The sequence below is a fragment of the Antechinus flavipes genome, chromosome 2 (assembly GCF_016432865.1).
Source record: "Antechinus flavipes isolate AdamAnt ecotype Samford, QLD, Australia chromosome 2, AdamAnt_v2, whole genome shotgun sequence".
Classification (NCBI taxonomy): Eukaryota; Metazoa; Chordata; class Mammalia; order Dasyuromorphia; family Dasyuridae; genus Antechinus; species Antechinus flavipes.
In genome coordinates this window covers 299,827,376-299,841,087 of record NC_067399.1, presented here as the reverse complement: position 1 = coordinate 299,841,087, position 13,712 = coordinate 299,827,376, and the positions used below count along the sequence as shown (strand labels likewise).

The window sequence follows — 13,712 nt, the reverse complement described above, 5'->3', positions numbered from 1 at the left end:
TAAAGCTCTTTTAATAAACCAAAGTTGTCCCAGAAACATAAGTCCAGCTTGTTAATACTACTAATAGTCTACTCCTAATGCAGTATGACTACAAGTCATTGTCTCTCTCTAAAGCTTCTAAGTATTAAAAATGAGTTTCACTGAGGGCACTTGGTAGTAGTAAACAAAGGTATAACAAGGAATTTCAAAAAAGAATCCAACAATGCAAGCAAAAAGTATTTATTAAGTGCCAAGTACAATGCCAGGAACTGGGGATAGAATACAATAATGAAATAATCTTTATTCATAAAGAACTTACATTCTAAAAGGGAAAACAAGTACATCTATGATTACAAACAAAATGTACAACAAACTTAAACACAAATTACTTTTCAAAGGAGGTTTGAAGGTTTTATCCACACCTTGACTAAAGAACAAACTCTCTCTTGTAACTATGATTAGAAAAGAAAAGTGTCCTTTGACACTGACACAACTCCACTGCAAGTCCTCATCATTTCACGGTAGATGTGACTATCAGATATCTCTTTCCCACTCCAATTCATCTTCCATTTGTCCACTAAAATGATTTCCCTATTATACAGATCCAAACGTATGTGTGTCTCTGTCTCTCTCTATCCCATTTGACATTGAAGAGCCCTTTATAACCTAATCTAATCCTTCCCTTCCCTTCCCTTCTTATATCTTACTCTTTTACTTATATTCTTTGACGCAGTGACACTAGCCTACTGGCCATTCCAATGACAAGACACTTCATCTTTGACCTCTGAGCCTTTTCTCTGTGTTAAACATACCTGGAATGCTCTTCCTCTACACCTTTACCTAAACTTCCTGGGCGTTAAGTCCCAATCTTCTATAGGAAGCCTTCCTAAAACCCCCTTTAATTCCAAAGCTTTCTTATTTATCCTGTATGTAAGCTTGTTTGTATGTATCTGGTAAATTAAGCACTTAATAAATGTTTATTGATTGCCCATTTACTGACTTATTGACTGACAGTCACCTGACAGTACATGCAATATTCCACATTTATGATCAGCCACCTCTGAGATAAAGGAAGTACATTTTCTCAACTGTTTTCAGGGATCAACCTCATTCATTATATTTATACATTAGTCAGTTTTTATTATCCTTTCCACTTACATTTTTCTGATCAATTGTATGTCGTTTCCCTGAGGACTTCACTTTCTATAGTTCATATAATCCTCACGTGTCTGAATTTTTCATAATCATCATATTTCATTATATTCAAGTACCAAAATGTGTTTGGTCATTTCCCATTCAAAGAGTACTTACTTTGTTTTCACTTCTTTGCTATTATGTATACTTTTAGTAGAAATGGGTTTCTTTCCTTGTTCTGGGCTATCCATTAGCAACAAGATCTCTGAGTCAATGGGTATGGACTTTCTAATCATTTTTTAATAATTCCAAAATTCTTTTTTATTAAAACTTTTTATTTACAAAACATATGCATGGGTAATTTTTCAACATTGACCCTTGCAAAAGCCTTTTGTCCAAATTATTCCCTTCTTCCTATCTCCTCCTCTAGATGGCAGGTAGTCCAATACATGTTAAATATGTCTGATTTCAGAGAGGCCTGGTAAGACTTACATAAACTGATGCTAAGTGAAATGAGCAGAACTAGGAGATCATTATACATGGCAACTACAAGACTATATGATGATCAATTCTGATGGATGTGGCTCTCTTCAACAATGAGATAATTCAAATCAATTCCAATTGTTCAGTGATGCAGAGAGCCATCTACACCCAGAGAGAGAACTGTGGGAACTAAATGTGGGCTACAACATAGCATTTCTTACTCTTTCTGATGTTGTTTGCTTGCATTTTGTTTTTTTTTTCCTTTTTGATCCGATTTTTCATGATTTCAAGATAACTATAAATATGTATACATATGCTGGATTTAACATACATTTTAACATATTTAACATGTATTGGACTACTTGCCATATTTCCAAAATTCTTTTCAGAATGGTTAGATTAAATCATAGTTCCAACTATTGTACAGATTAATTTATCCAACAGATAGCTATTCTATTTTCTATGATCTTCTCCAATCTTCATTTGCTTAAGATTTCCATACATACCTATTATTTTGAAAGATATTTTCATCTTCCATTTTAAGTAGCTTCTTTTTAAAAAAGTGACACAACTTGGACTTAGTACATGCAGTAGTTAGCCACAGTTAGGATAACACATGATTCTGCAGCTATCATTATTAAAGGAGTGGAGAGCTTACAACAAGATTTCAGAAGGTATATATATATATATATATATATATATGTTTATAATCAAGAATAACTTACCCAGCAAAAATAAGAATAATGGTACAGGGGAAAAAACTGAATTGTGTTAAAAAATAAAGAACTTCCAAGCATTCCTAATGAAAAGACAGAACTATGGAGAAACTTTGAAGTTCAAACACAGGAGTTAAGAGAAAAAAAAACATAAAAAGGTAAACAAATGAACAATCATAAGGGACTAACCAAGAACAGACACTTCTAATACAAGGAGATGATACATGTCCCTATTGAACCCTACCATCTTCAGTTCTAGAGGAAATCTAATAAGATAAAAGGTCCAAGAGTAGTTCTATTATATGGTGATAATCTTAAGAAAAGATTGCAAAAAGAGGGGAAGAGGAATATATAAGGGATGGGGAAGAGAGTAAAGGAAAGGAAGATTAGTGGGAAATGCATAATTAGGATTTAAAAGTAGATACCATACAAAGAGTAGCTGAGAATTAATCTCACTCTCATTTTAACTGGTCAAAAAAAAAAAAAAAAAAAAGAAGAAAATACAGAGTTCAGTAAAAAAAAAAAAATACATTTCACTTAACAGGAAAGTGTAAGGAAAGAGAAGAAGGAAGAACTTAAATTGAGGAATTAAGGGAAGGATTAATCCTAAACAAATAAACTAAGGATGTACAAAAATAAAAACTATAAAATGGGAATATATGTGGATACCCATAAGCTGGAAAAAGGTTGAACAAGTTATGGCATATACATCTTATGCTATAAGAAATGATGAAGGAGATGATTTCAGAGCAATGTGGGAAGACTTTTATAAGCTAATGTACAGTGAATAGAACCGAGAGAACAAATATGGTAAAGACAAAACCAGGAACTCTGATTAGCATAACAACCAAACATAATTCAAGAGGACTTATACATTTGATATATCTCTTGATGGACAAATGAACAACTCAGTTTGCAAAATAAGACATTATTTTTAGACATGGTCAATGTGGAAGTTTATTTTATTTGATTATACATTTTTTAATAGCAAAAGCTTTATTTTTCTTTCATTCTCAAGTGAGGGTTCCAGAAACAAGGAGAGAAGGCAGATTTTTGCTGACTTTAAAAAAATATAATTTAATAAAAGATATATTCAAGTTTCTCATAGCATAGGCTCTCCTCCCCCACCTCTTTCATTTACATGTCCTATCCCAAAATTCACCTGCTCTACCCTTTGAACTTACTTAAATTATTAATATGTCTTTTTAGCTTTATGTTGTCTTCTTACCTCACTACTTTTGAGCTTTTTCTTTCCTCATCCAACAAGTATCTGGAACAAATCTTTCTTCTTCTCCCCCAAATTCTTAGTTTAAATATTCTTTTGTGCCCCTTTTTCTAGGTAATTTTAACTGTTCTTATTTCTCTTCCCTTTGAAACTATTCTCATTTTCCTTTCTAGCTCACAGGCTGGCTTGTTTCCTTAACTATTTCTTAGGTCTTTCCGTATCCCTCACAAGGCTAAAGTATTTGGTGTACCAATCAAATCTGAACTCCCTCTATCATCTTTTCCATATCATTGAATTAGTAGCTCTTCGTTTCCCCTCTTATTTTCTACTGTGTCTCGCTATTAAAAATAGCAAATCCTGAAGAAAACAGCCCCAATTGGAAGCAGTGTCATGTGGTAGGAATAATCTGTTATATCACAATGCATAAAAGTATGCTACTATCCCCCCATCCTCATCATGATCATTTGCCACTTATTCTTTTTCTTCTATGTCCCTTCTCATTCTACTCTCATCATAATTGATAACAAATCTTTAGATAAACATAATTTCACACTCCTAGGATGGAATACAGTTTTGGGAGATAATTAATTTCTCAAAAAAGGTTATCACCTAGCATATTTTTTTCCCCTTACACAAAGCTTGTTATAAGATATCTCTCTATAGGCATATATGTATAGCTATACATATATATATATACATAAAGAAAGTATGTGGTATATATATTTGTGCATGTTTATTTATAAGTATAATGAAATACATGTACACATACCTACATACACATATATACACCCACAGGAACATTCACTAATGCACCCTTTTGCCTGAAATGAGACATTCCCTCAACCCACTGATGTAATTTTAATTCCCATAATCCACCCTCTAATTAAAAGACTACAAAAATTAAATTCCTTTTTTTTAATATACCTATGGACTAGAAAGGGGTACTTCTCTAGGTTCTGTTTCTTTCCATTTCCCTATTCTGGCAACTTCCTGTTATATAATTTTCCCATCAAAGATGATGGGATTCACTTATAGGACATCACAAGATTTAGTACATAACATTAAATTCAGCTTCTCCTTTTTTTTCTATATTTATCTACATTTTCCTTCATTTTTTAGCCCTAAAAATGAAAAAAAAATTATTTTCTTTGTTGAAATCTGATTTCTAATCTAATCTTATGTCTAATATAGATGATAGGATCATAGTTTTAGAACTTAAATGAATCTCAGAAGTCATCAAATCTAAGCCTCCCCATTTTGTAGGTGAGGAAAATGAGGCACAGGAAGGTCGAATGATGATGATGATGATGAATGACAAAACTTTTAAGTACTTACCACAATAAAAAATTTTAAAAGACTAAACTCAAACAAGCTATATTGCTGTATTTAAAATAACATTAAGAAGTTATATTACTGTCAATGTGATCCATTTTCCTCAATTTATTCACATTATTCAACAAGAAATGCATCTATTCATTTCAAAACCTGTTAGCACTCCAGTACTTTTCACCTTGATACATTGCAAAACAGTCTGTTGTTTCTTACAATATATCAAATGAACCTTACAAAGTTACTGGATTACCATTAAACACTCTATTAAATTTAAATAAACTTAACTCCTACTTAACTCCTAATTAGTGAGAGCCAATTTATTAAATCTATGTAAGCTGAGATTGCTGTGATACTGTTTCTGGGTATACATATCCTTCTCAAAGGATTCCAGTATAGTACTAGAATTGGAAGGCAAAAGACATGAAATTTGATCATTTCCCAAATTAAATATACCTGGCAAAAATTGTGGACATGCATATTTAAAGGTTGAAAGGAGGTACATAATGATGACAAGAGCTAATTATGCATTTGGAACTTCAAGACAGAACAAACTAACTCTAAAGGAGCACATTTCAAATCTGAAAAATTGTCCTCAATATGAAGAAGCATAAAATTATAGAATTTGGAGGTGTACAAGTTGTGAAGACTCATCCAATATAATCTTTCCCATTATAAATAAGACAACTGGGTCCTAAAAGAGGGAAATAACTTGAGAAAAGCTCTAAGTAAATAGAATCCGAATTTTAAACACAGGCCTTCTAACTCCAAATCTAACTTTTCCCTCATTAGCCTGCCATTTAAATTATTATTAGATTTATAATTGTTCAGAGTTATAAGAGACAAGGAATACAGTTCCTGTGAAAAAAGATATACTTCTATCATTACTAAAAAATACAAAGCTGAATTGTCCCTCAAAATATTACGGATCATAAAACAATCTACTTATCTGCAAAAATCCTCAAGGGTAGGATCTGTGTCTTCTATTTCTTTTTTACATAGCATTTTAGTCTAACAGAAAGAACGAAATATAATTTGTTAAATCTTGAAATTAGGATTTTGAATTTAAATCTTGAAATAAGGATTTAATGTTATAAGGTCCATTGGAGGTCATTTAATTCAATTGTCTCATTTTACAGATGAGATCACTGGGGTACAGAGGTCCAAGGTCATGTCAAGAATGTGACTTGAATAATATTTTTCTATTACATCATGCTAAATACCTAGAATTTTTTTTTAATTTTAAAGTAGTCAAGGTTTAACTTATGAGAAATCAGATATGACATGATTGTAGGTCATTCAACACAATTTTTAAAATTGACTATAAACTGTCTAAAATTATTTTTACCTTGATATGTAAATGTGGCTACCTCAACTTAAAACAATATTGCTAAAAACTGATGACACAATATCTGTTTTACTAAAAAAAATTATCAATCCAAAATGACAAAATAATTTGACAAATATAAAACTTCCATTCTACTGTAACATATATTCTTAAATTACTCTTCCATTGGGAGCTATCAGATATACTGGGCCCCTTCAATATTATAATTTTCAATGTGGTTTCATATAGGTAGGTAATACAGGATTTAATCTCTCATTTTGCAATAAAATACCAGATGCTATATAAAATGGAACTTTTAAAATTTCAGTATCAGTAGTTATAGTTCATTCCATGAAGTTCCATAATATAATGTATTATAAATTTCACATGATCAATGGTGTATTCAATGGAGAAACCTATTACTAGTTTCCATTTCTCAAAAAACAAAGTGTGTGAATAATATCCTGATGTATACAAATAAAGAGCAAAATATAAAAAGCCAGCTTGCTCTTCAGGAGTTAACAGGAAGATTTAGAATCAACACACCTTCAAGCTCTCATCTAGCAAAAGGTATGTTTTAAAAAAAAAAAAAAATAAGTAGGATATAATGGTACCTTGGTTCTGTAACTGACTATTATATTTAACTTCTTTAGCCATTTTGTAAGTATGCCCTATGAGACTAACACAAAAACAATTAAGGGAAACAAAAAAGGGGGGAATGTAACTAGGGAAGATAGAGTATAGCCAGTATTAAAGTTATCCTTGGTACAACTTCACTTTCCTAGACTACATGAGACTGGAGGATCTAGGCCAAGTGGAAGATCGAGGGAACCATAAATAGGAATTAGAAGGCAAATTTAAGAACACCCTGAAACATAACTTAAGCAATATAACACAGCAGATATTAAATGGGGGAGGGGGAGGGGAGAAGAACTACAAAGAAATTCAATATACAAATAATTAAAGATCATGCATCAGCCTTAATATCCTCTATAACAGTGAGATCTTCAAATAAACAAAGTGAGAGATCATAGGATAATGGATATAAGAATCTAGAAAGAGCTTCAAAGGTTATCTAACTCAATCTTCTCATTTTACAGATGAGGAAACTGAGATTTAGAGGTGTAAAATAACTGACTCAAGATTACATAGGGAGTAAACATTAGAGACAGGATTTGAACACTGCTCCTCTGACTCCAAAGCCAGATTCTCTTCACTACACTATGTCTTGAAATTATTCTAGACTAAAAACCAACTTAACAAAAAAAAAAAAAATAGGCAATTTAAGTTTCAGACAAATGAAAGGTATGATCCAGTGAAACAGTGGATTTAAAATCAGAGGACCTAATTAGCTGTAACCTAAATGACCTTGGACAAATCACTTAACTTTTCCATACTTCCATTTTTTTCTTCTATAAAATGAACCTGGATTAAATGATCTCTAATTTCTTCCACAAATATGAAGAAAAACTAAAATCAATTATTTCTACACAGATCAAGGAAGAATGTTTAATTTTGGTCAAATTGTGGCACTGCACTGTTATTTTCTACAGTGCCTCAATTATAAAAACATAAAACAAAGCTTCTTATGTAGAACTATCAAAATATCAACTTTATGTAACCTGTAAACTTAAAAAGAACTATAATGTAATCAAAATGTAATTATAAATATTTGTCCCATTTCCATTTCCTAGTTGGTTTTTGCTTTTCATTTATCTTTGCCACCTCTAGTATACATAAAATTTCTAGTGCATTATGACTAATTTCTATGTATGGTTATTTTTTTAGTACCTAAATATTAAATGAAAATTATTCTATCTATTTCAGGAAGTCAGAAGATGAAAACTTCACTACAATCTCAAATTTTCATATCCTCCATTCTACTTTGCTTAAATATATTTTATAAGTATATTGCATAAAATCATAGTTAATTATAAACATGGCAAAAAGAAAAGCTTACTTTATTCCTTAAAATTTTTGGTAATGGATGTATATATTTGCATTCCCTTCCTCTCCGAAAGCAAAATGTGTCTGTCCCAGCAGATTGAAACAATCCAATAATCACCACCACTTTCATAAAATAGAGAAATAAGCTTCTCTCCAACACGTTTCACCACCATGAGGCTTTGAAACCATATGCTTATAGTTAGCTACCATAAATAAGACTTCACTACCAAAAGACTTTCATATCTCCCACTTATCCCACCTACCTGAATTTCTGCTAACTGCTTAAACATCTGATGTGGTGCCTCAATTAAGTCTAAATAAATCAGAGTTAAAGAGAGAGAGGAGAACCAAATTGAAAGTAAAATATAAAAACACTATGGACAAATTTCTACTTTCTATGTACTATATTATTTAAATTAATACATTGATTTTGGATTTTATAGCAGGTTGGACATTTGTCATAGACCTCTAATACTGAGTACCATCACAATACTATTTTCAGAAAAAAAAAGATCACTTCATTTTCCTTTTTAATTAGACAATTACACTACAATCTTAAAAAAAAAAAAAAAGGACCCCCCAAAGAGTTTTCCAGGATTCTTTACCCTATCAAACACAAACTATTCTGTTTTTTCTATCCTTCTTCCAACAATGTGCTGTATTTTCTATTAATTTCTTCTTTCTTTTACACATACAGGAAGGCAACTGAAAGATTTTAACATCTGCAGCAGTGTCTAAAGTACTAGATCCCTAGCTTAAAGGAACGATGAGTATATCTTTCCCTACCTCTTCTGAAAGCAAACCAATTACACAAATCATCTGTCACAGTCAAAAGTAGTAATCATGTTTTTAAAATATTGTACATACCCCCTTCCCTTTGTAAAGCACTTAAGCGGTTTGTCAATGGTCTATAATAGTTTGTATAGTTGTTAAAGCTTTAGTTACCAAAGAGGTTTATTTTCACACAAAGAAAAGAATATCACTATTTTAAGATATACTATAAACCAAAGGAAGAAATAACAGAATTTCACAAAGGATAGGTACTTTATTAGACAAGGAAAAAGAAAAATACAAAATAGAATTTTTAAAAAGATTCATAGGGTGGATTTTATGGTGGCAGGCAAAAAAAAAAAAGTAGTGAAAATTTATGTGGATTCTTTATTTCAAAAAACTGTCTACAGGTCAAAATCCAAACCCAAAAAAGCATTGTAAATTTTTAAGTTAAATGGATTTAACGTTGTTTCCTGAAAGTTCTCTTTCACATCTATTATAGCCAACCTGAACCCTGAACTAATAACTATACCCAAATGGTTAGTAACCTCCACTATACCACCACTATGCACAACATGCCCAATTCTAGAGCATCCTGTATTTTTTATTTGATAATAGGTGAAGAAGTTTTCTGATACCTTAAGTGTTATTGTAAGATGTTTCTCATTAGAAATAGTTGAGTGTTTTCATGAAATGGAATAAAATATTATCAAATAAAACTTTTTTACCTTCTTCATTATTTGACCTATGATATAAATTAAAAAAAAAAAAAATGAACCTAGTGGCTTCCTAATTCTTACGACTCAGAGGAGAGCCTGGAAAAAGAGGGTTTAACAAGAATTTATAATAAAGTAGCGGAGTTTTTTCCTAAGAAAGGTTATTTTCCAAGAGGTAAGGGGGAAACTGGGAATGAATAGAGCTAACGAAAGCAAAAGTTCCAGAATAGGGATTTCTTGACCGGAGAGTTCGTGAACTTGGATGATATGGGGGGAAAGAGACGGGAGAAACAGAGCTTTGTTTCAACATAATTCGTTTCCTTGATATTTTATGCATTTAAAAATCATTATCCTAAAGGTCTCCCATAATCTTCTCCGGATTGCTAGAGGGGTCCAGGACACAACTCCAGGTCCAGGAAGACTGTAAGGGGAAGGGGAGGTGTCCTTTCTTAATAAGTGGTTGGGAGTGGGGGAAGGAAGGAGGGGAGTTTGCAGGCTGGTGAAGCCGGGGAATGGGAAGAAGTGGTGAGGCTGTACCTGATGATGTCGTCGCTGTGTCCCCGGTAGAACTTCTGCCGATGCTCGCGGGGGCTGTACACGACGCCGACCCCGGCCACGAAGTAGACGATCTCCTTGGCGGCCGTATAGTAGAGGTTGTTGCGGCACTGGTGGCCACGGTAGCCGTACACCCACTCCAGCCGCAGGTGGCAGTTCGGGGCGCTCCGAGCCGCCATCTCCAGGCCTATCCTGGGGCTCCCCAGTCCGGAGCCCGCGCCCCCTAAGCCGCCTCCTGGGGCATCTCCGGCTGCCCGCGCCGGGCTCCTCCTCAGTGCTCAGAGGCGGAGAGGGAGATGCTCATGTTGGGTTGGGGGAGGGGACGCGGGCCTGTAGTCCTCCCGGCGTTTGTTTTGTTGTTGGGTTTTTTTTAATTGTTTTTATTTTTCGCCTCCCGCTGTCAGAACCAGGGATGCGGTATATACACTCCCCCCAACCCCTCCTTCTCCCGGACTCGGTCACCTGCGGCGCGGCTCGTGCCCCGCGGCGGCCTCCGCCCCCTCAGGCTCGTCACCACCCCGCGGGTCCGCGCTTCGCGCCGCCTGTCGGGTGCCTAGAAGCCAGAAGAGCAGCTCACGCACGATTCCACATCCCCGCCCCGCAACCCCAGCCGCCTTTCCGCGCCCCCGCGCGCCAGCGCAGATCCACCTGCTCGCCCTCTCCGCCCGCCCTTCCCCCTCTCTTCTCCCCCTCCCTTCCACCACGGGGCTGCCAGGCGCTCGGAAGCCAAACTCGACTCCTCCTTCTTTACCTCCTTCATCCCCCTCCCCACCCCCCCTTCCAGTTCCTATGTTTGACCAAGCTCGTGAGCGTGCCAAGCGAGCCGCAACCTTGGCCGTGCCCCTCCTCCCAGACGCCTCGCGCGTCTCACCTCCATCCAACCCGAGCTAAGAGCTTGGGAACGTAGTCTCCAAGCTCCTCTGGATTTTCTCGCACGCTTGTTTGCCTCCGAGCTAAGGCTTCTCGGCCCCTCCTCTTATCCCCCTCCTTTCACCTCCCCTCCCCACCCCCAGCCGCGGATGCTCAGCCACCTGCTGCGAGGACACCGAAGGACTTAAAGAAGGAGCTGAAGGGCTTTGGGGAGGGGGCAGAAGGAAGGAAGGGAGAAAACTTCACACCTGGCCGGATGAGACTTCCAGATTTGGACCGGCAGGTGGAACTGCCTAAGAGGTTGAACGGAAAAGATGCTATACCTTTCTCTGGCTACCCTCCCCTACCTTTAAGTTATTCTTGAATAAGAAGTGGGATTGTGCATGTGGATAACTTTTTTTATTGTTTAATTACCATCACTACCTCTTGGGTTTATAAAGAATTTTCCAAATTTTCAGAAAGAGAGGTCTATCTTTTTTCACAAATGGACACAGACTTGATTGTCTTGTCTCTTAAATTAACGATTGGAGAAGCTGATTTCCTACCGCTCTTACTGATACCTGACGTCAAGGCTAAAACTAGAATTTAGGCCATAAAATTACGTGTTGTATCCAGTTTCTGTATAAACAACACTATTGTCAGATCAAAACAAAAATCCTGCCTGTTCGAGACTTGATTGAAGTCGTCTTCTAGTCGTAGGCGGCATCAAATAAGAACTTGAATGTTGTACTCTCAGAATCATTTTCTCTTTAGAGTAAATGTTTGGGGTTTTCGATCTATCTTTGAATAGTTTGCTTTATTTTCTTCTTTTCCTACCTTTCTCAATAGGGAAATGTGACCAGATAAAATTGACTACGGAAAATTCGATAATGGAAAAATGAATGACCTAAAGTAGTTGTTAATTAGAATATTTAAGCAGATATGGAAGGACTCAAAAGACTGTAATATATAACACACCTAAATAACATGTAATCTGATAAAAAATTAAAAATATTCACTAATACTTTTTAAATAATTTAAAATTTCTAATTAAAGTCTTCAGTAAGTGCTATGGATTTTTTTTAAAACAGGAAACATTTGTGCATTTGGCATTCTATCAGTATAAATCTTTATAAGCTATATAAAACTTTAAGATATGATTTTATGACTAAAATTCTGACATCCTTAAATCTAACAATCTAAAGCAACCCAAGAACTAAGAAATATGACATTTAAAAATTCTGTTTGTCCACAGAATGTATTGCTTAGGGAATCAATACTTAAGAGAGAAGCTTGATAGGAAAGACTCCTGAAGGTTTTAAAAATAGGGTGTGTTTGTTTATGCTCTAATGAGTTCCTTGAAATCCCCAGCTGAGGAGAGCGGAAGAGAAAGAAATTCTTTGTTCATTATTTTAGATTTAAGAAGTGAACTCAGAATAGATTAACACTTTTGAAATAAATGACATCTGATTACGTGTTATTTCAATGCATTATAAATTATAGGGGAAAATTCTTAAACAGTTTCAGAATTTTCTGCATAATATCTTTTGGATCTCATGATACATCTTTAAATACTCAGATTAATAACTGCTTTAAGTTATTTATTTTTCCATTATCAAATTTTCCATGGTCAATTTTAAAGGCCCAAGGAGGGAATGAAGAACAAAGCTATTCTTAATTAAATTGTTTTCACTCTTAGAATTCTTAAGACTATGAGAGATAGCTGGCAATCACTAGAAAATTAACCATCTGTGACTAGTTAACAAGGAACAACAAACAAAATAAGATATTACCTAAGCAATTTACCATAATTATTTCAATTACTAATGATAGATATTTTAAGCAAATTTTTATTCCATCATTTGTATTATTTGAGTATAATGCATATATATATATATATATATATATGGAAAAATCATTTTTCAAAGTAGAACTTAAAGGGAAATACTTTTCAGCTAAATAGTAAAGTTCAACATCTGTTTTTAGAAGCATTAGCTCCTGGTATAGTGCTCTCTATTCCAGATATGTGAAGTCATTTAAAAAAACTTAATAAACAGCTATATATTGAATATTTTCACAATATCTGTTATGCTACAGTTCTCTTTTATTGTCTTCACGGTTTCCATAATTATCCTGACCCAGTCCTGACTCAGTTTCTCTGCTTCAGCTCAAAAGTTCAGTCCTGCAAAACCTCCCCTCTTAATCAGAATATTTGATAAGGATAAAAAGTCTTATATTTTAGAATATCAGAATGCCTCTCCCCATCCCAAGCTATTGGAATGTCAGATACCGTCTTATCAAGATGCCTCTCCCCATGTCCCGGGTGCCTCCCCCGATTATATCATCCCTCTCCGGAGGCTCATCTCCACCCTGTCAGAGTCCTGTTCACACTCTCAGTACCCTGACTCTGCCCCTGCCTCAGTTTACCCCCTGAGTCTGAGCCATGTGTATATAGGTCTTTCAGAACTCACATTGTTTGTTAGATTCTTGGAGATTTTAGTCTTATTCAACCCTGGGACCAAACCATAGATCCATTTGATCCCAGTAAATCTCTCCCATTTAATAAATTATTAAATACTCTCTAATCTCTATCTTGCCTCAGTTTCTCTGGCATTACATATCATAATATCTTCAAACACAAGGAATAATTGCTTTTTTTTTAAAATAATGCTCCCATGTCT

At 34.8% G+C, this 13,712-nt stretch overlaps 1 protein-coding gene across 1 annotated transcript in view; it reads right to left on the bottom strand.

Annotated features, from left to right (window-relative positions):
- EML5 (EMAP like 5) overlaps nt 1–10,660 on the bottom strand; it is a 206,645-nt gene extending 195,985 nt beyond the window's left edge. Inside the window, 1 exon segment of the mRNA XM_051977455.1 lies at nt 10,165–10,660. Within this exon segment, the coding sequence (XP_051833415.1) occupies nt 10,165–10,361 (197 nt within the window). The 5' untranslated portion in view covers nt 10,362–10,660.
- Between the last annotated feature and the right edge of the window lie 3,052 nt (nt 10,661–13,712).